The 27,012-nt window shown below is 39.3% G+C and overlaps 1 protein-coding gene across 1 annotated transcript in view; it reads left to right on the plus strand.

Annotated features, from left to right (window-relative positions):
- The window catches only part of LOC113405317 (structural maintenance of chromosomes protein 2), a 32,600-nt gene extending 8,960 nt beyond the window's left edge, over positions 1 to 23,640 (plus strand). The window contains exons 8-25 of the mRNA XM_026646400.2: positions 292 to 525; positions 3,039 to 3,188; positions 6,201 to 6,434; positions 7,995 to 8,154; positions 9,100 to 9,217; positions 10,488 to 10,626; positions 11,164 to 11,283; positions 11,783 to 11,987; positions 13,864 to 13,999; positions 15,664 to 15,788; positions 16,573 to 16,766; positions 17,123 to 17,266; positions 17,581 to 17,775; positions 18,300 to 18,500; positions 19,282 to 19,398; positions 20,898 to 21,058; positions 22,026 to 22,173; positions 23,443 to 23,640. Of these exons, the coding sequence (XP_026502185.1) occupies positions 292 to 525; positions 3,039 to 3,188; positions 6,201 to 6,434; positions 7,995 to 8,154; positions 9,100 to 9,217; positions 10,488 to 10,626; positions 11,164 to 11,283; positions 11,783 to 11,987; positions 13,864 to 13,999; positions 15,664 to 15,788; positions 16,573 to 16,766; positions 17,123 to 17,266; positions 17,581 to 17,775; positions 18,300 to 18,500; positions 19,282 to 19,398; positions 20,898 to 21,058; positions 22,026 to 22,173; positions 23,443 to 23,631 (2,970 nt within the window). The 3' untranslated portion in view covers positions 23,632 to 23,640. The remainder of the gene's footprint in view (positions 1 to 291; positions 526 to 3,038; positions 3,189 to 6,200; positions 6,435 to 7,994; positions 8,155 to 9,099; positions 9,218 to 10,487; positions 10,627 to 11,163; positions 11,284 to 11,782; positions 11,988 to 13,863; positions 14,000 to 15,663; positions 15,789 to 16,572; positions 16,767 to 17,122; positions 17,267 to 17,580; positions 17,776 to 18,299; positions 18,501 to 19,281; positions 19,399 to 20,897; positions 21,059 to 22,025; positions 22,174 to 23,442) is intronic.
- Positions 23,641 to 27,012: the final 3,372 nt, after the last annotated feature.

Here is a 27,012-nt window from a genome sequence, read left to right on the forward strand (position 1 = left end):
CAGGCATGTGTATGTATAATGCATTTGATGCTTCAGAGGAAGGCAAAAGTGTAATGCATATAGCCAGTTGGGTACTATTGTATGTAGGAAAGGAGAATCCTTCCTTGCTTTCTCATCCCTCTAGGGGAATTGGCATATATCTTTTGAAGCATGAGATTTAATTACTTGTCTTGGCTTGTATAGCTACAAATATTGATCATAAAATTATACAGAACTTTTTAGAAATACTATGGGCGTATTACAAAATTTTTTTAATGCTGGCTTATTTTTATTGGTGGCCCTTTCTTTCAGGAACGATCATCCTATTTAGAGTACCAGAAGGTAATGCGAGAGATAGAACACTTAAGCCGTCTCTATGTTGCGTATCAATTTGTTTTGGCTGAAGAGACGAAGGTACGTTCTGCCGATGAGTTAAAGGAAATGCAGGCTAACATAGCGAAACTTCAGGAAACAATGGCTGAGAATGAGAAAAAGGTGAAGGAACTTAACAAAGAAATAGCAGAGATGGAAAAGAAGAGAGATCAGGTAAGTGAGAACACAAATATGTTTATGTCGATGTATATATTAACACAAGGGATTAAATCGGAAAGGAATAACTTCATTTCTCTGAATTAAAATATAGAGAGAAGTTAACCAGCGTTCCCTCTAATTTTTTACATTCATGTGCAGAATGAATTTTGTTATGTGCACCAATATGGAGGTGATGTGTGACACATCACCTTCATATTGGTGCACATAACAAAATTAATGTGGTGGGTGTGGGGCCGAAGGGTTCGGGGTGTGGGAGGGGGCAGAGGGTTGGGGTGTGGGGGGGTGCGGGCTCTGGGTTGGGGCCAAAGATGAGCGGTTCGGGGTGCGGGAGGGGGCTCAGGGCTGGGGCAGAGGGTTGGGGTGCAGGCTGCCCCAGGGCTGCGGTGGGGAGAGGAGGACTCCCCTCAGCCCTCTCTCACCGCAGCAGCTCGGGGCCGTATGAGGGGTGCCTCTCCCCGCTACAGCAGGACCGTGCTGGGGCCAGCAGGGAGGGGCGCCTTTCCCCGCTGCAGCCTTGAGCCCCTGTGCTGGCTAAATAGGCAGCTGCGTAGCTTAGAGGGAACTTAGGATAGAACGATTTCCTTTGGATTTGATATGCTTATGTTTATACACTACATACTGTAATTCTTAGCCATTATGTGAAAGACACCCTGTTGATTTAATAATTATACTTCCATCTGAAATATTTTACCTCCTATCATTACAAGTAATACCTAAGATAAACAAAAGATTAGAAATACTGTCTTTTCAGGCTTTTTATTTTTACTTTTTTCATTTGATAGTTATTTGTGTTTAGTTGGCTTGTGTCCCCACTTGTTTGTGTGAGTCTTTCACACAGTTTAGGGACAAAATAGCATTAAGAAAAAGAAAATAAGACTATACACCACAAACGTTGGCAGAGGGATTTTGTAGTTCTTGAGCATCTTTTTGAGATTGAGTAGATTTCTATTTGGTGGCATCCATTTAATAACAAATAAGCATGATCCTTTATTATGATATAAACACTAACTGATATTTTATAGTTCACATAACACCAGATTATGCAGTTATCTCAATGGTATTATAACTGTAGAAGAACTAAGCCAAGTGCAGTCATATTCTCACAATTTCTATCTTCCATGCCAGTGGAAATAGGAACATAGTTTAGCATACTTAGGCCCTGATTCTTTGAATATTTATGCATGCGAGTAGCTCAACTCATGTGAATAAATAATATTTGTGGAAGTAGATCTTTGCTTGGTGTGGAGGATTCACATTCAGATGTTCTAAAACTCAGAAAACCCTGTCATTTTGAGAATGAACATTCTTGTATCTTTGAAAGAGGGGGAGATGTCCAGTCAGAGAGAAGATGCCTGAAAGGCAACATATTTACTAGAAGAGAAATAAATGCCACAGTTCAGAATAAATGAATGAAAATCCTTCTAGATCCATTGGAAAACAATTCATTCTCTGATGCCTCCCATCCACTTTCTTTAATGTAAAATGACAAAAATGTTATATTTGTGTACTTTATATTGTGGTTAAGACACTTCAGCAAGTCAAATTGGGTTCAAAATTCAGGTTTTATAAAAATAAGCATTCACGCAAGATAATAGAAATGTTTCTACCCTATTTTCCAGTGCCAATGAAATGATTCTTAAACGTAGCCTTTTCAAACGTTGCCCTATATTATTTAAACCCAAATATAGCAGCACCCTGCTATCCAATCGGAACCTGGAAGTCAAGCTTTCTTGAAACTGATTTTTTTTTAAATGAAGCTATTTGCTCTGTGTGTTCGTTGCATGGAGATTTGCATCAAGTGAACAGCATAAATAGTGAAAAATAAACTTGATTTATAATTAGGGCCCTACCAAATTCACAGCCGTGGAAAAACATGTCATGGACCATGAAATCTGGTCTTTTGTGTACTTTTACCCTATACTATACAGATTTCACAGGGGAGACCAGCGTTTCTCAAACTGGGGGTCCCAATCCAAAAGCAGGTTGTGGGGGAGGTCGCAAGATTATTGTGTGTGGGGAGGGAGGGGGTTGCAATATTGCCACCCTTACTTCTGTGCTGCTGCCTTCAGAGTTGGGCGGGTGGAGAGTGGTGTCTGTTGGCTGGGAAACCAGCTCTGGAGGCAGCACCGCTGCCAGCAGCCGTGCAGAAGTAAGAGTGGCAATACTGCAAAATACACACACACACACGCAACTCCCTTTTGGGTCAGGACCCCTAAAGTTCCATCATCATGAAATTTCAGATTTAAATATCTGAAATCATGAAATTTACGATTTTTAAAATCCCGTGACCATGAAATTAACCAAAACGGGCTGTGAATTCGGTAGGCCCCTATTTGTAATTATGATGATTAAAACTAAAAGAATTTTTAAGTGACAGTGGTAAGGATATTTGCTTTTAATTTTTTTTTTCCCCCCCAATGCAGCTGGATAGAATGTACAATATCTTATGATTATTAAACAGGTTTCTTTTAGTATGAGTTACTTTTTTTTTTTTGTCTTGGTTATAGGAAGTTGGTGGCATACTACGTTCACTGGAAGATGTTCTTGCAGAAACTCAGAGAGTTGATACAAAAGCACAAAGTGCTCTTGATCTCAAGAAGCAAAACTTAAAAAGTGAAGAGAAGAAATGTAAAGAATTAGTAAAAAGCATGGAGGAGGTAAACAGTAAGGCCCTTGTTTTTAAAATTTCAGGAAAATATTTAAACTGGTGCACTACAAACATCTTCAGTAATATATAATAGCTGTATGTTGTGATTTATTTATTACTTTTCTGTAATGTATGTCCAAGAGGGATAAGAGCGTTGGGACAAATTTATGGCATAAACATGCAAGGGCACCACAAGTTTCTAATCATAGAAGATTAGGGTTGGAAAAGGCCTCAGGAGGTCATCTAGTCCAACCCCCTGCTCAAAGCAGGACCAACCCCAACTAAATCATCCCAGCCAGGGCTTTGTCAAGCTGGGCCTTAAAAACCTCTAAGGATGGAGATTCCACCACCTTCCCAGGTAACCCATTCCAATGCTTCACCACCCTCCTAGTGAAATAGTTTTTCCTAATATCCAACCTAAACCTCCCCCACTGCAACTTGAGACTATTGCGCCTTGTTCTGTCATCTGCCACCCCTGAGAACAGCCGAGCTCCATCCTTTTTTGGAACCCCCCTTCAGGTAGCTGAAGGCTGCTATCAAATCCCACCTCACTCCTCTGCAGACTAAACAAGCCCAGTTCTCTCAGCCTCTCCTTGTAAGTCATGTGCCCCAGTCCCCTGATCATTTTTGTTGCCCTCCGCTGGATTCTCTCCAATTTGTCCACATCCTTTCTGTAGCGGGGGGCCCAAAATGATGCCATACTCCAGATGTGGCCTCACCAGTGCCGAGTAGAGGGGAATAATCACTTCCCTTGATCTGCTGGCAATGCGCCTACTAATGCAGCCCAATATGCCGTTAGCCTTCTTGGCAACAAGGGCACACTGCTGACTCATATCCAGCTTCTCATCCACTGTAATCCCCAGGTCCTTTTCTGCAGAACTGCCGCTTAGCCAGTCGGTCCCCAGCCTGTAGCAGTGCATGGGATTCTTCCATCCTAAGTGCAGTACTCTGCACTTGTCCTTGTTGAACCTCATCAGATTTCTTTTTGTCCAGTCCTCCAATTAGTCTAGGTCACTCTGGACCCTATCCCTACTCTCCAGCATATCTACCTCTCCCTCCATCTTAGTATCATCTGCGAATTTGCTGAGGGTGCAATCCATCCCATCATCCAGATTACTAATGAAGATGTTGAACAAAACCGGCCCCAGGACCAACCCCTGGGGCACTCTGCTTGATACCGGCTGCCACCTAGACATCGAGCCGTTGATCACTACCAGTTGAGCCCGATGATCTAGCCAGCTTTCTATACACCTTATAGTCCATTCATCCAATCCATACTTCTTGAACTTGTTGGCAAGAATACTGTGGGAGACCGTATCAACAGCTTTGCTAAAGTCAAGGTATATCACGTCCACTGCTTTCCCCATATCTACAGAGCCAGTTATCTCATCATAGAAGGCAATCAGGTTGGTCAGGCATGACTTGCCCTTGGTGAATCCATGTTGACTGTTCCTGATCACCTTCCTCTCTCCTCCAAGTGCTTCAAAATGGATTCTTTGAGCACCTGCTCCATGATTTTTCTGGGGACTGAGGTGAGGCTGACTGGTCTGTAGTTCCCCGGATTCTCCTTGTTCCCTTTTTTAAAGATGGGCACTATATTTGCCTTTTTCCAATTGTCCGGGACCGCCCCTGATTGCCACGAGTTTTCAAAGATAATGGCCAATGGCTCTGCAATCACATCAGCCAAATCTCTCAGCACCCTCAGATGCATTACATCCAGCCCCATGGATTTGTGTATGTCCAGCTTTTCTAAATAGTCCTTAACCTGTTCTTTCACCACTGAGGGCTGCTAACCTCCTCCCTATACTGTGCTGCCCAGTGCAGCAGGCTGGAAGCTGACCTTGTCTGTGAAGACCGAGGCAAAAAAGCATTGAGTACTTCAGCTTTTTCCACATCATCCGTCACTAGGTTACCTCCCCCATTCAGTAAGGGTCCCACACTTTCCCTGACCTTCTTCTTGTTGCTAACAGACCTGTAGAAACCCTTCTTGTTACCCTTCACATCCCTTGCTAGCTGCAACTCCAATTGTGCTTTGGCCTTCCTGATTACAACTCTGCATGCTCGAGCAATATTTTTATACTCCTCCCTAGTCATCTGTCCAAGTTTCCACTTCTTGTAAGCTTCCTTTTTGTGTTTAAGCTCACTGAATATTTCTTAGTTAAGCCAAGCTGGTTGCCTCCCATATTTGCTATTCTTTCTGCACATCGGGGTGGTTTGTTTCTGTGCTCTCAATAAGGCTTCTTTAAAATACAGTCAGCTCTCCTGGGCTCCTTTCCCCCTCATATTAGCCTCCCAGGGGATTCTGCCCGTCAATTCCCTGAGGGAGTCAGTCTGCTTTTCTGAAGTCCAGGGTCTGTATTCTGTAGAGATAAAGAATAAGTGGCATTCCCTTTTTACAATATCATGTATTATGTAAAGTAGTCTAAATTTTCCCTTTAATAAAGCTTTGATTTCCCCTTTCAGTGTCACCTGAGAGACAGACTTTGTTTTAAGCTTGGTGTTCGTGTGTAGCCTGATATAAAGAATATATTCCCATTAGGAATTAGGTGTGTGCATGAACAGAATAGGCCCCCTCAGCTAATATTTTATTTTTTTATGAAGTTCAGGGAGGATCACAATAACTTTAAAATATGTTGCTCTATAAGAATATCAATGCTCTGAAGATTAAATGAGACTGTCAAGGTTCACATTTGTCATATCTTTTTACCTGTTACTGTTACCAATAATACTTAAAAAAAACTTTTCCCCTCTAATCTGTATCAGTTACAGTAATTTATTTTTCCAGTGTATTTTGTGCAACACTTTGTGTTTGCCCTGTTTGTGTGGCTCTTTCATGCAACAATACAGGCAAGAAAACATTTAAAAAAATATAAATGTGATTGTACAATCACAAATAATGGCAAGGGGGCTTGGGAACATAGTACCTTAAACTATTTGCAACTTATTTTTCAATACTGTTTAGATTTCAAGTTGATGTTATTCTCTCAAATGGATCTGATTGATCTGATTTGTTTTGCTAAAGGATTCTAAGGCTGTAGTGGCAAAGGAGAAGGAAGTAAAGAAGATAAAAGATGGGCTAAATGCTCTGCAGGAGGCAAGTGATAAAGATACAAATGTTCTGGCTGCTGCACAGCAACATTTTAATGCTGTGTCTGCTGGTCTGTCCAGCAATGAAGATGGTGAAGAAGCAACTCTTGCTGGACAGATGATGACGTGCAAGAATGACATTAGTAAAGCAGAAACGGAGGCTAAGCAGGTAAGAATAGAAGCTAACCATGTCCCAAACAAGCATTGATGTTTTTATTAACTTTGTCTTGAAAAGCTTGCTCAGCAATATTCCATTTGGTTATCAAAAAATGCTTTACAGGGATGTTCTGTAACAGGCAATGCATGATAGCATATTGTATTATTAAGGCTAGCTGTTTGTGATAACATAAATTGGGAAAAGCTACGGCATTGACATGAGAAAAAATACAAAAATTATAATATTAGATTTAAAAAAGAAAAAGTCATGGTACTCAGTGTTTTTAATTTTAACTTCAATTTCCTGTAATAACTTATTTTTTATGTTTACATTAATTGTTTGAAATTAAATTTAACCAGTTCAAGCTATATTAAAGCCCTAAATTCCACTGTATATATGAAAACCAGACTTATAAAAATTCATTGATTGGTCTTGCTCAGTAGATGGATACTTGTTCTCTTTGTCATTCAGTGTTTTTAATGATGGGGGGAAAACTCTGAAAGTCCTGATTTTGGCCCTGGTAGTCATGAAAAGATTAATCTTAATTTTAAATCATGCAGATCTGTGTCAAGGTATATTGGTATTTGTTCTAATTTATGCCAGATCTCGGCTAAAAAGTTAGGTTAACGCAGTTATGTCTCTCGGGGGTGTGAAAAATTCACATCCCTAAGTGATGTAGTTAAGCTGGCCTAACCACCCCACCCCACTCCACCCCTCGGTGTAGACAGCGCAAGGGGGAAGGAAGAATTCTTCTGTTGATTTATGTGCTACCTCTCAGGGAGATGGATTAACTACACCGATGGGAGAACCCTTCGTGTCGCTGTAATGAGTGTCTACACCGAAGTGCTACAGTGGCACTGCTGCAGCATTTCTAATGAAGACGTAGCCTTAGTAATAGTCATTTGGTACATTCATACTAAACCCTTTGTCCCAGACTCATTAATAACGTGTTCCAAAAGTTTATCTTTTGAAACTGAAGGTTCTCATGTATGGTAAACACAGAATTGGTTGTTCTCAATGGTGTCTTTAGTTTTGGTTGTGTGGTTTTTTTTTTGTTTGTTTGTTTTAATTGATTAAATTATTCACTTTTGTGGATGAAGTAAGAATGTGTCTCTCTTCTGTCAAACTTTCATATGCGTTATTGTGCTCTAATGCACCGTTTTAAATTAAAACTTCAAACTTAACATATGCATAGTCCTTATTGAGGAATGTGTTCCATGACTCATCTGAAGAAATGTGGTTTTGAAAAACCCTAAAGGGGGCCTGCTCCTTTTCATTCATTTATTAACCCTATTCATTACCCTCTCTGAAACCTTCCCCCATCCTGCCTTTTAATATATGACCTAAAATAACAGAGAGATGCACAATATCCTATTTTTATTTCCAAACTCTCTCCCCCCATCTACCATTGCACTATGTTTTTAAATGCCAAGGATGCTATTTGACACTACTGTAAGTGGTAAGGATCCTGAATAATAACCCAAGCACCCTGATAATGTAGAAATTCTAAATCTATACAATGTACTGTTTGAAAACCTCCAGGCTCTGTGTTTGTCCTGTATTTCACAATAGGCTCAAATGAAGTTGAAACATGCTCAACAAGAATTAAAGACAAAACAAGCGGAAGTAAAAAAGATGGATGGTGGCTACAAGAAAGATCAAGAAGCATTTGAAGCTGTCAAAAAGCTGAAAGAAAAACTAGAAAATGAAATGAAAAAGCTAAACTATGAAGGTTTGTTGTACTGACTTACTGGTAGAATAGCAATTTTGGGATTGGTGGGTGGGAAGTATAGGACGATCTAGAAGAACCTGGTGTGAAGAAAGAGCCTGGAAATATAGGAAGAGAACTCTGAAGAAATTAATATTTCTGCCATTTTAATTAATGGTTACTAGTATAGTGGAGGTAGCACAATAGAATTAGATGGGAAAATATGCAGTTTTCTTACTTGCAGCAGGTAAGAGTTCATAGATCCCAGAGCTGCAGGTTGGGGCTGTAGGATTGCCTGTTGAAGGTAAAAGGATACTAGTTTAAATTTATAGGCCAAGATTTACAAACTCTGGGTATTTAAATTGAGACACCAGATTAAAAGTTTTTTCCCCAGCCTTTTCCCAGTAAAGGGCAATGACTTTCATTTTCATTAAGGCACCTTCACACCACTCTGTCAACATAAGTGTAACTCACATCCAATTTGAGGCCCCTTTACAGTGCAAATGCAGAGCCAGAGTGTAAAGAGGCTCTAGCGTAAATGAAAATCCAGCCCAAAGTCAATAGCAAATGCCAGTGTTTGCCATTTCTGAGAATCTAACCAGTTTAAGTGCCTTACTTTAGGCACCTACGTTGGAAAATGTTGTCCTAAACAAGGTAAAGTGTCTTGGAATTTTTTGTGTGTCCCCTCACTGCAAAAAGTGCATTTATCTAGCTAAAAGCACCAATTATTGTTTTTCTATAAATCTCACTGAAGCTTGCAAGATTCCAAGTTTCTGATTTATGTCGGTTTGGAATATTTGGGTGCGAATATTTTGCTTAAATTATAGCTGTAAGAATCTTGGAAGAAGGAAGGACTTCTCATTATGGACTGGGCTACATGCTGTGTACCTGCTTCTAAACTGCTTCATATATAAATCTACAAAGATTGTGACTAAAAAGTTCAGTGATATGTTTGTTTGGCTCTTTTAGACAAAAAAGAAGAAACTCTTTTAGCAAAACGGAGAGAGCTGTCTCGTGATGTCAATCAGTTGAGAGAGTCATATGAAGCCTTAATGGCCAAGTTTCCCAGTCTACGGTTTGAATATAAGTAAGGCCTTAGAATTGTACTCTAATGTTCACTAAACATCCATTTAAAAAAAATGTCCTCTAGAAACTTTTATAAGATTGTGTGAACTCGGGAGGACGACAATTCAGGAAGTCATTATTTTGCTATTGGTATATCAATAGTTTGCTTCCCTTTCCATTACTGACTTTCTGTTACGGCATGATTAATCTGCCTGGGTATTTAGGACAATAATATATTACCTGGCACTCACACAGCTCTTTTTACCCACGGATGTCCAAGCACTTTACAAAGGCGGTAAATATCATCATCTCCTTTTTACAGATGGGGAAATTGGGGTATGAAGAAGTAACATGACTTGCCCAAGGTCCATCCTGCCAGTGGCAGGGCTAGGTCTCCTGAGCCACAGTCCGGTGCACTATCCATTGGGACAAGTAAAAGTGAAAACAGCAGATGCATTTATTATATGCTTGCAAATGTTAGCCGCTAATTTCTGATGATCTAGCATCAAAACTGTGTTATCCTTTTCCCATAGAAATATTATGGCAGCTAATTACTGATCAGTTTTATACTGTCACTACTGAGAAATGCAGTTTTCTTTAAATGTCCATAGGCATTAGTATTTTCAGTTAGAGAAACATGCTATATCTTTTTGTCTAAAGTTTGCTATGATCCATTGTTATATTGTCAAATTTTGTATGTGTGCCTCTTTAAATAGTGCCTTTGACAAGTTCATTCAAATCTAAAAGGCTAGTGATAACATGTAAATGATAAAAAAATCAATAACTTCTTACATTCAAGAAAAATAATTTCATGAACGTCTTCATAATCTCCCCAAACCTCCTTCATGTAACTATGTAAAAAAACTACTTTAATGAAAGATTTATACCTCGTACCCAACGAATAGGCTTGCTTCATGTAACTTTAATTTAACGCCAAAATATGTCCGTTTATATGTCAATTAGGAATATTAGCAATGCTCCCAAATTTTGTTACTTTATTAATAAAGTCAGTTCTGCATAACTATTTGTAGTGCCAAGTTTTATGAACAACTTGAGGCAATGTTGAAGGCAGGATTGTTCTATTTATTTCACAGCTGACAGTTTACTTGAAAACCTTTTGTTTGTTATGAAGTTTTAAAATAATTTAGCTGTCCGTGGCTTCAGAATATTATAGCTCTGCATATTATGGAATTTTTATATTAATATATGTGGGTTCGGAGTTTGTCATAAGCTGTTTTCATCCTAAAGAAACATAATTTGTATGCTATCATATTGTTTTAATTTATTTTAAGGGATCCAGAAAAAAATTGGAACCCAAACCATATAAAAGGGCTTGTTGCCTCTCTAATCACCGTGAAAGAGATCTCCACAGCAACAGCTCTAGAAGTGGTAGCTGGGGGAAAACTCTATAACATTGTGGTGGACACAGAGGTATGTTTCTTAACATATAACTTTTGAGTACATCCCTTTGGCTGTATTCAACCCTGTGATTTAGTCATGCAACTTCTGTGGACACTCCTGGGAGATGTGTAGTTAAAACTTTGTGCATTAAGGCCAAGATTTTCAAAAGCGATTAGTGACTTGGGGCCTCAACTTCAGACACTTTAAAAGAATGCAGGTTTTCTGGAAGTGCTGAGCACCTGCACTCTGAAAATCAGGCGCCTTTAAGGTATATCCAGTTGGTCCCCACTCCCAAATTTGAGGCCCCCTCAAATCCCTAGTCACCACTAAAAATCTTGGCCCCATACCAATAGGGTATCCTTAAGCAGATACCTTAGCAAGTAGTGAATTTACTTTTAGTGAGTATGAATTAATATAGGTCAATGGAGTCATGCCTCCTTAGGCCAAATGTTAAACTTTCCAGTATGTGTATCATTCCTGTAAGAATTTTTTTCAGTTGTCTTAGTTTTCACAATTTGACATGTGTTTTGATACCCTTATGTACATTTTTTCCCCCCTAAATTTCAGGTTATTGGTAAAAAACTGCTAGAAAAAGGTGAACTGAAGCGTCGATACACCATAATTCCACTAAATAAAATTTCAGCACAGTGTATTAGGCAAGAAACTGTGATGGCGGCAAAACGCTTGGTATGTCTTTAGATATATTCTTTTGCTGTGTATATGTTTTTCTTTATTTTATTTTGTTTTGTTACTTAAAATTGAAATGCTTTGTTAGCTGTTACCATTCTGTAAAAGCACAATAGACAATACATGGGCTGAGTGGGAGTGGGGCAAAGAACTGAACTCACTGTTAGATAGAGGAAGGAGGAGCTGAGCACAACAATAAAGTTTTGTGTTGCCAGTCACAAAGAAGGGAGTGAGCTAAATAATGTCTGGGGGAGATGCATTGCTGAACTTATTTGATTGTGGTGCCTATTAGTACTCTGACTGGAGAAGGGGAGAGATTGAGTCAGAGTTTTTTACCTACAGTCAAGTAGTTCAAAGGCACTTGCTGCTGATGTATTAGGACGTGGTATTGAGGAATTCTAATATGTTACAAAACCTTATAAGGGGAGCAAGAAACTGAATTTAAAAACTCTTTATCTAATTCTTGTGGAACACTAATACCATTTCCTTTTACTGTTAGGTTGGTGCTGATAATGTGCATTTGGCCCTCTCTCTGGTTGGGTATGAATCTGAACTGCAGAAGGCAATGGAATATGTCTTTGGAACAACACTGGTTTGTGATAACATGAATAATGCCAAGAAAGTGACTTTTGACAAAAACATAATGAAAAGAACGGTCACTCTTGGAGGAGATACCTTTGATCCTCAGGGGACTCTGAGTGGAGGTGATCATTATTTTGGTTTCCTACCATATCCTCTCCGCTGACCAGTGTACTGCTTTAAATGTTTTAACAAATGCCAACAGTAAAATTGTATTTAGAACTTTACACTGGATAACTTTGAAATCTATTTGACTGAAGATGAATTCTACTTAAAGTCAAATCCCAGTTAGTCCCTTGATTTAAGAAAAATGGCCATTCAAAGAATTCTGCAAGACATAAATGAAAATACTGGAACAAAAATATTTGCCTTATTTAAATTGTTTTAATTAAAAGTTATGACTGTGTAGTGTTCCCTGTGCACGTGAAATGTATTGGATAATCCATTTACAAATGTAATAGACAAATATCTCCAATCCAGGAAAAATAAGCCAGCTTTTGTTTGGTACCAAATAACATATGTCATAAGCTTTAACCAGGAAGGGGAGTCCATTTAACAGGGAAAAATATCTTCAATTAAGTATTTCAGTTAAACCCAAAAACGTATTTATTACATAATTAAATAATCCAGTAAGACAGGTACAGTAACTCCTCACTTAATGTCATCCCGGTTAACACTGTTTCGTTGTTACGTTGCTGATCAATTAGAGAACATGCTCATTTAAAGTTGTGCAATGCTCCCTTACAACGTTGTTTGGCAGCCGGCTGCTTTGTCGGCTGCTTGCAGGAAGAGCAGCCCATTGTAGCCCCATTGGGGGCTTGGAACCAGGGTAGGCCAGCAGCCCCCCTATCAGCTCCCCTAAGTTCCCTGTGCAGCAGCCGCTCAGCAGGCTATCAATTGCTGGGCAGTTCAGGTGTCCCTCCTCCCAGTGCCATGTGCTGCTCCTGCCCTCTGCCTTGGAGCTGCTCCCGGGAGCCTCCTGCTTCCTGTGTAGAGGGGGGGAAGAGGAGTACTGATGTCAGGGTGTCCCCCTCCCCCTGCTCCTGTACCCCATCTCCAGAGAGCAGGAAGGTACACATTGGCTCAGGACCGAGGGAACTTGCCGGCAGCAGCTGCTATCTCAACTTGTCGATCTACTTAAAAAGGCAGTGTACTTAGAGTGGGATCAGCATACTTAAAGGGGCAATGCGTCTCTCTCTCTCACACACACACATGCATTTTTCCCTCCCCCTCCTTTCTCCCAGCACTTTGGAAAGTGGAGGGAGTGGTGTGCTCCAGTGGGATAGCCTGGGTTCATCAGCGTGGGTTCCGTTTCTGCAGGGAATGTTTGCAGCCACTGCCATGTGTCTATTGTGTCTCTTTCCTCCATTAGTGCTGCCTTGTAGTGTGTGAGGCTACATTAACAACAATGTGTTAACCCTTGAGGGCTCAGCCGATTGCTAGTTCATCATTTAGCAGCAAGGCATTCCCTGGGAAATATCCCACCCTCTGACTCCACTACCTCAACCAAGCTTCACAATCATCATTGCTGTGTACAGTATTAAATTGTTAGACCGTGAGTGTGTGTAGTTTTATATATATAGTAGCATTTTTCAGGAACATAACTACAATGTTAAGTGAAGAGTTACTGGACTTCAAAACCCTGCAAGTTCAGACAAACGTACCCTACTTTGCCCAACTCGTTAAGCAATAGCATAAAAACTTGGATTGAGCTCCATTGAGAGCTTCCAGTCCAGTAATACTAGATTCTAGTAATACTTCTATTCCAGAAAATCTAGGGAAAATAGTTGTAGATAAACATGCCTTAGTTCCAGAGTGAGAAAATAGTCTCTGACTGTGTTTGAGAACTATTATATGTTCAATCTTTGCTTTATAAGCGACTCTAGTTTTGTTCTCTCATGTCTGCCGTGTGAGTAGCCCAATTTTTAAACACATCCTTTAGTTTAAGTAAGTAATGGTAGGCAATCAATCATCTCAGCTTTCTGTTTTTTCACTAATCAGGCGCACGCTCACAGTCTACACCTGTTTTGTCCAAGCTTCTGGAAATGAAAGATATTCAAGAAAAATTAAAAACAAAGGAGTCTGAGCTAGACACAGTAGAAAAGGAGCTGGCAAGCTTAAAGAACACTGCTGAAAAGTAAGGGTTAAAATATACAAGCTTCTATAAATTCTTTTTCTCTTTTATTTATATTTATATAATACTGTAGGAGCACAGCGGGTCAGATCAGGTTTTGTATGAAAGCCAGAATAGTGTGACCACTTCACTACACAATTTCATGGGGAGGCAAGGAGATTTCTGGACAACATCTGCAGAAAAATAGTAGCAAGAAAAGCTTATATTGTTGCTATGCTTGGGAAAATAGCATTTTAGTACACACTGGTGCTTTCCTGAAAACTGTATTCAGTTTTCTGCTTTTCCTATTCACTGAAGTGCCAAATGATTTTCCTTGGGTCCTATTCTGTAACTCCTATCCAGAATTTCAGCTTCTAGAGAATAAAATCAGAGTAGGTGCGAGTTATAAAAACACTGAAATTGCAACAGTATCCCCCAAAATATTTGCTATTTGGGAATTTAAATTCGATCTTACTTAGAAAATATTTCTGTGTGAATTTCAATTAAAAATAATTGTGGAATCTTCCTTTTTATTTAAAGGTCTTCTATGAAATATACTTAAGCAAATAAGAGTCCTTAAAAATAAAGTACACTATGTACATGTTGTACTTATTTTTCAAACCCTGTTTCAACCATTTTAATGATTTTTCCAAAAACATACATAAATGGAGCAAACCAGATTCAAACTTAGTTTTTAACATTTCTATGTCACTTTCATCTAGAATCTGATATTGTACAGTTAAAAAGATTTAGTTGTGAGTTAGACATCTTCATTTATTTGCTTTTTGATAAATAGTGCAGTTGCTGCACGTCCACTAAGAGGAGTCAGTTTAATTAAGCCACTGATGATCAGCCCTAGTAAGGTTTATGTACTTATTAAATTGTTTGAACAGACATTTTCCATGTATCTGAAAATCCTAGTTATCCAAAGCCATAGTGTGTCCCCAATGTAGCTTTTGGATAATCAGACATTCATATAAATGAACATGCAATTTTAAGGTGCAATTTCACAGTTTCATGCCAGTCCCCAAAGCTAGAGGAGAGAAAAGAAGGAGCGGGGAAGTTGCTGCAGAAGACAGGAGCCTCCTGGGAAGTGCTCAAGCAGCACCAGGCACTCTCAGCCCCCAGCTCTAAAACCACCAGTACAAATAGCAAGGGCTAAGACTGGCTCCCTCACCTAGGGCTCTCAGTGCCAGGAAGCACTCAGCAGCACCAAGGAGACTCCTGTCCTCTGCAGCTACTCCTTTCCCTCCTTTCCTTCCCCGTTTCCTCCATCCTCAGGAACTGGCATCACTGCAGTATGAAAATATCAAACTCCAGTTTAAAATAGCACTTGCATTTATCCAAGTGTCCAGGTATCCAAATGTTTTGGATGTCCCAGGCCATTCAGATAAATGGAATTCTACTGTAAACTTCATTAATGATGAGACTATACAGGATTTATCATTGCAGATGTGTAAATGTTTGTCATATTATCCTAAAGGATATGGCATGAGGTTTGAAGGCAGGAACTCCCAATTCACGGCTGATAGCCTCAATTTTCCTCATTGTAAAATGGAAATATAAATACTTGTCTATTTATCTCATGTATAGCTTGAAAATTTAAAGCTCTGTGTACCCTACATAAGTGATATGCCTGTAATTTATCATGCGAATACATCTGATTATGTCTACTATAATCTGCTAAGATATCGCCAACTGAAGCAGCAGTGGGAGATGAAATCAGAAGAAGCAGAGCTATTGCAAACCAAACTTCAGCAAAGTGCCTATCACAAACAGCAAGAGGAGCTGGATACCCTTAAGAAAACCATTGGTGAGATAGCAAGTTGCTGAAAATGTGAAGGACATTATTTGGCTATTCATAGTGGAATCCTTTTATTTGCTTTTGAGATTTGTATAAAGCTAATAGCTTTTAGATTCCATTAAAAACCTGAAACTTGTTTTTTAGGGATTTTTGTTTAACAAATACAAAAGATGTTACAAATTAAAATAACAATAGATCGACTAAAATGAGGATACAGTTAAGGTTGCTGATTTTCTTGTATTTAGGATTTGCACTATACATACTTTGAATCCTGAGAAATTATTTGAAAAATATTAGTTTTCACACAGATAAAGGAGATCTGGAAAGAAGGAATAGCAAAAGCATACAGGTTCAAGAGGAAGAAAATAGGCAGATGTGTAGTGGGAGTGTCTCAAACAGTGTCATGAGTGAAGGAACTGATAGGATACCACCGATTGGTAGACTACCATTCAGTGAATTAATTTGTTCATCCTGTGGTATGTAAAGTGTATATTTATCTGGCATATAAAGGGAGAGCTTATTTATTTAACTTAATGAACAAATTTCAATCTTGCTGTACCCTCCCATATATTTTATTTGTGATGTTAGTATTTGGGCAACATTTATACTGACCCATGGACAAGGGAACACTGAAATTGCTGCTCTCATAAGTTAGTAAAAATTCTTATTACCCTTTTTTTTGTACTAAGCCTTTGTTAAAATTGATTTGACATCTGAGTTATAAGTATATGTGTAGAAGTTTAGTCAGGGGCTGGAAGAACTCCCAGGATCAATACTGTATTTTTGGATTCAGAGGAAAGTGAAGAGACACTCAAGAAAACCAAGGAAATCCAAAAAAAGGCAGAAGAAAAATATAAAGTGCTGGAGAACAAAATGAAAAATGCCGAAGTGGAGCGTGAGAGAGAATTGAAAGATGCCCAGCAGAAGCTAGATGGTGCCAAAAAAAAGGCAGATGCTTCCAGCAAAAAAATGAAAGAAAAGCAGCAGGTAAATCTTTCACTGTTGGTAGCAAGTTTAACAATCCTGAAACATGGCCACAATGGAGCAGAAGTGTGTGCAGAGATTTATGATTCTCTTCAACCTTATCAGTTTCAGTGCATGGATATTATTTTGTAGTCATTGACGTACATAGAAATTGGTGAGGCATGATTTGTTCTAGAATCATAAATATGCTCCATTCTCCCTTTGTGAGGCTGTCTGATTATAATGATATTATAGTTGTGGTTGTGGAGCCATTGACTTTCGACCTTTCTTCTGCAGTCTTTACTCAGAAGCAAGCGGAATATTAAATCTTTCTATTCAAGTATAGTCCTTAATACATGTTCAACATGTCATCTATTTAGGAAGTTGAAGCATTAGTTCTGGAATTAGAAGAGCTAAAGCGAGAACAGGCCTCCTATAAACAACAGATTGAGGCTGTGAATGAAGCTATCAAATCCTACCAGGATCAGATTGATGCTATGGCATCTGAGGTGTCCAAGACAAAGGTAGGTCTGGCAAAACTGGAGGTACTTTCAATACCAAAGACAACTTTGTTCTGATCTTTTTCCATCTGTGTGTAGCTGTGAATGGAAACTATTAAACCTTATACTATAGATTATTTATTCAATTTGATATGGATTTTTCTCCCACCACACAGGAGGTACATAGCCTACAGGACCTTTCTGCAGACTTTTTATCCTTTGAATTTCACCCTCAAAGAATTTCTATATTTTCCCGCTAGTCATTTTCCTTTATTCATAATAAAGGTATAATATAAATTGGTTAAAAAAGAGAAATGATGGTCTCCGTTGTTTTTCAGGCATCTGTAAAGAAAGCCCAGGAGGAGCTGGCTAAGCAGAAGGAAATAATCACGGCCCAGGATAAAGAAATTAAAGCCAAATCTGCAGAGGCTGTAAAATATAGAGAACAAAATAATGAATCGCAGCTTAAGGTTAAAGAGCTAGAACATAACATCAACAAACACAAGCGAGAAACTACTGATGCTGCTGCCAAGGTATCCCAGAACTCTACCCTTCTTTGCCTCTGTAACCAGAGGTGGTTATTTCAGTCACCATGGGCAATGGAAATAGTCTCCTTTATCTAATAAGCATTGGTATAATGGTACATCCTGAACTCTGAGAAACATCTCAGAAAAATCACAAGTGTTTATCCATACATTGTCCCATAGGCAAACAGAGCATGTCCGTATGGGAGACAACCAATGAAGCAGATGCAGTCATATCTATTGGACAAACCAAGTACCCATTAAAGAAGGTTGACTTGGAGACACAGTGGCAGAGCATTGTGTTGCCATTTGGGAAATCTAAGTTCAAGTCACAAGGTCAAACTCATTCAAAAACTTTCCCCATGTTTTGACCTTCCTGACTTTTCTTCAGTACTTGATATAAGTCAGTGTTCTTTTGATGCTCAGCCAAGCTGCATTTTGTATACTGAGATTTAATGTTGTATAACAACTTAGGATGCTGATATTTTTCGTGTAAATGCTCTCAACATGTGTGCTTTTGTGCATGTTTCCAGGTGGCTAAACTGCTGAAAGACTATGAGTGGATAGCTTCAGAGAAACAACTTTTTGGCCAGCCTAACACAGCGTATGATTTTAAAACTAACAATCCTAAAGAAGCAGGTCAGAGGCTGCAGAAACTACAAGAAAAAAAAGAGAAGTTGGGAAGGAATGTCAATATGAGAGCTATGAACATGCTTTCAGAGGCAGAAGAAAGGGTAAACATTTCTTGCTTTAACCTCAAGAGTCTGGACAATTTGTGGCATATCTCTTTGTTTAGGGGCAGTGTAATTTCTATCACCTGCACAGTACTACTCGGTGTCCCAAAGAAGTAAAGTGATCTGCTTAAGCTTTACACATTGTCCAATTCAGAAGTCAATAGCATGACCCATTTTATTTATTCTTGGATGCTAATACATTTTTAACCGACTGGGCATCAGCAATGGATATTGGGGAAAATCCTGACTTCCCGTGACAAAAGATTGTTTTCCTTCTAAAAAGTTCCATTCTGAGTATATCAGTCCAGCATTACTATGTCTACTGCAATGCTTGATTGAGTATTAAATCAAAATGAAAACCTCGCCAAAAATATGGGTTGTAGCCCATGGTGTTTCAGGACGAATTGGCCAGTTGACATTTTAGTATCACTGTAGTTGGCTAGGATTGGTGCATTTTTCGGGATTAGGAGAAATTATCCTTTTGTACCAATTAATAGGTAAAAATTACAATGAACCACTATTAACATGAGGGAGAGAAGTGTCCCTCAGGATTTAGTTTTACCCTTTGTTAATTATTGTAGCAAATTTCTAGAATATATTTTAGAATAAAGTACTGAAAGCCTTGATTCTGCAAGCAGTTATACACATATTCTTAAGTTTACTCTTGTAAGTAGGCCTATTCACATGCTTAAAGTTAAGCATCTGAGTATTTACAGGATTAGAGCCAAACATGTCAAGTACAAAGTTAATTGAGACCAATTTTCTCTTCTAATTGAACCAGTATAATGACTTAATGAAGAGAAAAAGAATTGTAGAGAATGACAAGTCTAAAATACTTGCAACTATCGAAGAGCTTGACCAAAAGAAAAATGAAGCTTTGAACATTGCCTGGCAAAAGGTATGTTATTTCAGATTTAGCTTTCACATTTTAGAGTGTTTTTTTCTAAACATGGAGGATCAACTTTATTCCTTTTTTTTTTTTAAGGACTGTCAAGCGATTAAAAAAATTAATTGTGATTAATTGCACTGTTAAACAATAATAATACCATTTATTTAAATATTTTTGGGTGTTCTCTACATTTTCAAATATATTGATTTCAATTACAACACAGAATACAGAGTGTACAGTGCTCACTTTATATTTATTTTTAATGCAAGTATTTGCACTGTAAAAAACAAAAGAAATAGTATTTTTCAATTCACCTAATACAAGTATCAGAGGGGTAGCCATGTTCGTCTGTATCCACAAAAACAACGAGGCATCCGCTGGCACCTTAAAGACTAACAGATTTATTTGGGCATAAGCTTTTGTGGGTAAAAAAGAAATTTTATGATACTTGTTAAGTAACTTCTTGGGTTTTGACATGTCTAATTTTATGATTGGATGTACTTAAGAATATCTAAAATATATCTAAATTTCAGACACTAATTTACAAATGTAAACTATTGCTGCATATATTTAAGGTATCACCAACAAAAGACAAAACAGTGGTACTTCTTGACATCTATTAGAAAACATAATTATTTTTTTTTAATATAGTGCCATAGGTGTGCAGAAGTACACAGTAACTTTGCCTGGGAAATAAAAGCACAGTCCCAACCCTGAGCATTTCAATATAGGCTATGATTTTGAAGACTACGTCAAATATTTTCCCATTACTGTTTAACAAAGGGAGTTAAGTAGGGGGGCTGCATATGTGTGTGTCCAAAGAGGAGTTTGCTATTTTTAATAGCACCTTTCATCCAGATGAAATCCCAAAGCATTTTATCACCTGACATACGAACTACTGAAATGCAACCAAATGTGTTTAACTTCCTCATTGGAATCATTAAAGAAAACAGTACCCAAACTTTTCAGGGTTACGTCCCCCTTACTCCTGTCTGCCTTTCCCTCTATTCTCTCCTCCCTCCCCCCACCCCCCCGTGCCGGGAGTGGGACCACGGCTTTGGGGGGGACTGGACGCAGACAGGAGTAAGGGGGCTGAAGCTGGGCTCAGCTGGGGGCAGGGGCCGAAGTTGGGCCAGGACCAGGAGCAGAGCTGGGTGGCGCTCCCTCCATGCCCCCCCGTGGGGGCTGGCCCGGGTCCCAGCTGCAACCCCCCAAAACAGTGCTTTGCGCCCCCTGGGGTGCGCCCCACAGTTTAGGGACCTCTGATCTAGACCATGTTTTTGTCTTGAATTATGGAACAAAGAAAGGATTCTGTACAGTCTGTCTTCTCACCATCTAGCACATGCTAATCTTCCGTTGGACATCCAATTCCATCGGGTTAAAAGAAACTGACTCCAGGAGGCAGAAATGAAGTGTTTGTTTATAATGCTATTTGTTAGTTTAAGTATACAGCAATTGTTCATGATTCAAAGGCCTTTAGAAAATATTTGTGGTGGTCTGATTTGTAGGTGAACAAAGACTTCGGTTCAATTTTCTCTACTCTTCTACCTGGGGCCAATGCTATGCTGGCAGCCCCTGAGGGGCAAACTGCCTTAGATGGTTTGGAATTCAAGGTTGCCTTAGGAAATACCTGGAAGGAAAATTTAACAGAACTTAGTGGAGGTCAAAGGTTGGTGTGATGCTTTTGTTTTCCTTTTCCTTTGTTGTCCTCTTTTTCCCCAGAGGTAGATTGTTTTGCTTTCCTTAAATAAAATACACATGTATTTACCAATTCACATTTTAACATCCAGAGCATATAACATAAAGTGCTGAGCTAACTTTTATGTATCTACATAATGGAGACATTCAAGAACAAAGAGAAATTTAAATCATAGATGAGTACACTGCTTTTCACAGCTATTAAGATAAACTGTGCTTCTGCAGAGAAGTGGCATAAGTGAAATTAATTACAGGAGAGTTGCAATAACTCTAAAAATAATGGATCGTATTGAGGAATGTGTAGTACTATTCCCATGTTTGATTTGTAGTCTCTGGCTCCTAGATACAATGTGTTCCTCCTCTGGTTCAAAAGAAGTGCCACCATGGCACTGAAAGCTCTCTACCCCTCTAGCATATTAAAGAGGGGGAGTAAGTTACTGTGAAGAGAATACCATTCTCTCTGCCAGAAGCTATGCAGTGTCTTTTAAAGGTGGATCTGGAAAGTGGAGGACTAGAAGACAGTTGTTGGGAGCATGGTGAAGGAAGCAGAGGACTCTCTTGAGGGGAAGGGAGAGAATCATCCAGAATAGCTACTGGCTAACATAGCAACAATGTAGACCAATGAGAATGTAGCAAAACTCACAATTGGAAATGGGTAAAACAACAGCATGAACTTCAAAGTAACAATCCAACCAGTCAGACTTTGAAAGGTTATTTTATATCTTTCATTAAGTTTTGGGCAGAAATCTGAGTTTCAGTATATCAAACCATGGTATTAGCTATCAGTCCTACTGCTCCAGAGCTTCTAGTATCTGTCTACACTCACAGAATGTCCTTGCTGCAGCACAACTGTGCTTTGGTGGAGCAGCCAAAGGGGGGAGAGAATATTTTTTCCCCTGTAGCTTATAAAGAATTAACTGTCTTTGGTCTGTTTTTAGATCTTTGGTGGCTTTGTCCCTGATCTTAGCCATGCTTCTCTTCAAACCTGCTCCAATTTACATCTTAGATGAAGTGGATGCAGCCCTTGATCTTTCTCACACACAGAACATTGGACAGATGCTTCGCACTCACTTCAGACATTCCCAGGTATGATCTTGCAAATACCTATATGTGGTGGTCTGTTTGTGTAGTTCATTACTCTCCGAGAGTGTGAGCATATACAACTGGGGAAGCGTAAGTGCTTAGATATTCTGTATTCATGAGGCCTAAAACACGGAGGTCGCAGTGATTATTCTGCAAACTGTGAAACATTTTTATGGAGTCCTGTTCTAGTCGTCCTCTCACCTTCTAGTGTAAAACTCATTACTTTCCTCATGTTGTTTTTCTTGGTAACCAATTGCTGTAACCAACAGAGCGGTACATAGTAGCAAATGGGAAGGGCTCTGTCCGTGAATTAATCCATCTATTAAGATAAGCTCCACACTTTTTTTAAGAGGTTTGAGGACTCCCGCCTTAAAAGTATAACTTCTGTTCTTCTATTTTGGGCCCTTATGAAGTGTGCCAGGAATCAGTGGAGAGAATGTTCATATCACTCCAACTTGGGCAGGAAAATGTATAGGGCTGGAGGAGTTTGTTCTTCAGGTGATCCTGTGTGTTCATGTGGTAGAACTGAAGGGTCCTTTATAGGCAAATCACACACAATCTGAAACAGAATCAGTATGGGTTTGACATACCTCACCCCAACTTCCCAGTCTGGTCTCTGTCTTCCTCCTGTTATTGAGACTAGATTCTCACCTGCACAAATTTGAGAGCTCTGAACATGCTACTTGTACTATCTGTATCCGTGAAGTGTTCTTTGCCTAGGGCTAAGCAAAGTGCTTCTGTGAAACAAATGGACTAGACCCACCCATGCAAAGTGGGAAGGACTGAAGAAGAGAGAACTATCTTCTGGCTGTCACAAGGGAGAGTAAAGTGCCCTTCCCAACTATGAGGGAGGAGGCTCACCTCATATCTGTCAGTGACAGGTTGTTTGATCTGAAATGAAGGGGCCTTGTTCAGCATCAGGGACTTAATTTGGGACGGCCTAATACATGGGGCTTACCTTATTTTTTTGCCCAACCAAAAGATCCCAACCCTAGAACTGGGCTTATATCTTGTCTCTGTGGTTTGGGCAGGGGAGGTTTCTATTTTGCTATGGTTTCAGGTGACCTATTCAGAACGTTCCTGGAGAACTAGTGCCCAGGACAATAGCCAATTAGGATAAATGGAGCAGTGTATCTAAACTGTTGCTTTTAGACTATTTCCATACCTATAGGACTTTATGAAGGCTTTATCAATCTTAATTTTAAAATCTCTATTGTCCTTTTACGTTCAGATTATGGTTTTCATGCTGTGGAAACATTTTTCTTTCTTTAGTTCATTGTGGTATCCTTGAAGGATGGGATGTTCAACAATGCAAATGTCCTCTATAAGACCAAGTTTGTAGATGGTGTATCCACCGTGGCAAGATATACTCAGGCACAGAATGGAAGTAATGTATCTGCACAGCAAAAAGCTGACAAGGCAAAACAGAAGAATAGACCCAGACCCTATGTGGATGCTTGAAGAGCAAACTTCCACGTGCAGCACTTTCTGTTGGAATGTCCTGTGTTTCTTGTCTTTACGTTGAAGAGACTGGAAATGCCATTATAAAAACACATTACTAAATGGCCAACTTAAACCAACAACAGAACCCTGAAGTGAGCATGAGGGAGTCAGTGAATACTCTGGCCAGTTTTATTCTATATATTCTCTAATTGTAATTCATGTTTAAAATTCTCATTATACTTGGTTCTCTAAAGAGAAATCTGGACTAAATAGCCACTCACTTTTGTCTTTCCGCTTGTTCATTTCTAGACACGTCCTCTGTTTTATCCTACATACCTTCCTTTTTTGTTTTCATACCTGAATTTCTAACTCTGTCCTCTCCACTCAGGCAAAGCATTGCCATTGTATTGGCTGAAGCCAGGCCGACCATGAACAATTGCTACTTCTATTATGTGTCCCACTCACAATTCAATGTTTTCCTCCATTTTTAAAATCTGCTTTTTTCTTTCTATCATGATTCCTTAAAAACGAGAAACGGGTTCTTGTATTCTGACATCATGTAAATGTGTGTGAAATTTCAGGAAGGTAGGGGAATAGGGACTACTTAATTGAGTTCTTAAATCTTGTATCAAAAAGCAATTGAAAATACTTATGAGAGGAGCTTGATTGCTAAAGAATACAACATAAAAATGAAATGCTAATGTTTATACTGCTGACTTTTTTCAAAAAGCAAAACAGGAAAGGAACTTCTTATCCTTCTAAACTATAACTTTGGTACAGTTGCTAAAATTGCCATGTTAATATTTTAATTTGTTTGTCTTGTCAATAAATGATTTTAGTCAAACATGAAGCCTAACTTCACTTTTGGTTTCTTTTCTCACCTTGTAGGTAACCACTTAGCAGAGTGGCATGTGACTATGCTTGGGCAAGTTTGAAATACATTACTCCGACTAGTCTTGGGGTTAGTTATGTAGTTCATAACATCAGTGTCTAACTAGTTGAATTAAACAAGAACAAAGGGAAAGATACTCTGCAGGAATCGTTTGATTCTGGGTCAAACATTTAAGGTATCTTGCTGACTGCCATCTGAAGAATTCTGAGGAAAAACTACTGCTCAAAAGAGGGGTTCCCTCGGTCAAAACTTACCTGGAGCTTTGCCAGGGAGGCATAAGACCTACTGGTTTTCTTCTAAGTCCCTTAAAGTTGTTTCTGGAGCTTTCAGCTGTGTGTGTAGATGCTGGATCTGGAAAGGATATCAGTAGATTTGTTCCCCTGCAGTGGACACATTCTCTTGTTATATCAAAAACAGAACAGCGAAAAACCAGATGCTCCATTGTATCAATCCCTGCGGTGATTCCTTTTAACTGGATATGCTGTCAATATGCAGTGCATCTTCAGCAGGGCAGGACCAAGTTTTGAACTGTTTTTTTTTTTTTTTTTTTTTTTTCTTTTCCTGAAATCCCAGTCCACCTCTTGTTGGGCACTAATCTGGTTTGCCAATAGTTCCATTTTACTGATCACTGTTTTATTTAGTCAGTGCAGTTTTAGAAATACATTGGTTTTCCCCACCCGAGCTACAATCGAAGTCTGCCTATGAGTTGCTTCCTTGTCATAGCAGCTTTCTAGGCTCATAACAATGTGTCCTAGTTGACTGTCTGGAGCACCTGTGGCCAAAGGGTACTTCCAAGGGTAATTTAGCTCTGCTTCTATCAAGTTATTAATGGAGCTTAGTCATCTGGTATTATGATCTGACCATGAGCTGCTCCTCAGAAATAAAATGAGTAGCTCCCAGTTACATGCATGTAGAAAAGGACCCTCACCTGCATCTATTAGGCCTGTTTCTGGCCAGGTCAATGTGCACCAGCTCAGTTCTACAGCAGGGGCTGCTTAATTTTTTTTTGTATGGTACAAACCATTGCTAGCCTCAGCTACCTCATCTCCCTTAAACTAATCCTTCATTTGCCACAATACAGATTTTCCCCCACTCGTTTTCAGTGTTCGGTGCAGTGTGGAGGGTAACACGTAAGGCATATAGCGTTCTCACTGAAAGGAATAGGAAAGGAATTGTTTGTAATGCTTAAAGAGCTAGAACTAGAAGTTGATTGACATTGAACAAAGTCACTGTCTACGAGCATGGCAAAGGAAGCAGGAGACACCTCATTGCTTGGATCATTGAAGACAAGAAGCAGCCCCTGGAGCGAGTAAGGAGTAATTCTGCACTAGCTGGCACAGTAAAAAGACCTGTCATCTTGTTTCTTTGAAAGTTAGAAATCTGAGAACCAGCTACCAAGCAGCGATTTAGGTGCTGTGATACTTCACATTGCAACACCTAACGTTTTAGGTACCTAGGAAAACACAGGACCAACGCTGTGATCCACAAAGCTGAGTTAACGGACAAGGTTCCCTATCCAGTGAACTGGGACAGATAGGTGCCCTAGAATGCAATCCACAAAAGCCAGCAGACTAACCAGGGAGCTGCCAAAGCTAGCTCATGTGAGATGCTGATGACAGTGGTGTGTCCTAAATCCTGCCCTTAAATCAATCCAGGTTGTAGGAAGTTGTCTAGCTCTGTTTAGTGAGCCACAACTGGGAACCCACCACCTAAAATCAGGTAGATGAGGTGATGCTGCTGTTGGCACTTGCTGGAGATATGGGAGACCAGGGTTCAATTCCCCCTTCTCTGCCAGATGGGGAGAAAGTATTTGAAGAGGTGGCTCTCACCTTACAGCAGTGTGGGCCAACCACTGAGCTATGGGATGATCTGATGTAGGGCTCCCTCACCCTCTCCTGTGGAAGCAGTTTCATTCTGGCTAACCCATTCTGGGTCCCTTTTTAAGACCGACTGAACTAAATACCACTTCAGTTTGCCATGTTGGTTTCTCAAGCAGGATAGCTCTTTAGAACTTGTCATACACAAATTGTACCTTACAGTATTGAGTGATATAATTACTAAGGCTGTCAAGCAATTAAAAAAATTAATCTCAATTCATCGCCCTGTTAAACAGTAATAGAATACAATTTATTCAAATATGTTTTCTACATTTTCAAATATTGATTTCAATTACAACACAGAATACAAAGTGTACAGTGTGCACTTTATATTTATTTTTTGATTACAAGTATTTGTACTGTAAAAGAGTATTTTTCAATTCACCTCATTTACGTACTGTAGTGCAAGCTCTTTATTGTGAAAGTTGAACTTACAAATGTAAATTATATACAAAAAAACCTGCATTTAAAAATAATACAATGTAAAATTTTAGAGCCTGCAAGTCCACTCAGTCCTACTGCTTGTTTAGCTAATTGCTTAGCGTAGGAAAACAAGTTTGTTTACATTTGTAGGAGATAATGCTACCCACTTCTTGTTTACAATGTCACCTGAAAGTGAGAACAGGCGTT

The sequence above is a fragment of the Terrapene carolina genome, unplaced genomic scaffold, assembly GCF_002925995.2.
Source record: "Terrapene carolina triunguis isolate 2854851 unplaced genomic scaffold, T_m_triunguis-2.0 Scaffold35022, whole genome shotgun sequence".
NCBI lineage: Eukaryota > Metazoa > Chordata > Testudines > Emydidae > Terrapene > Terrapene triunguis.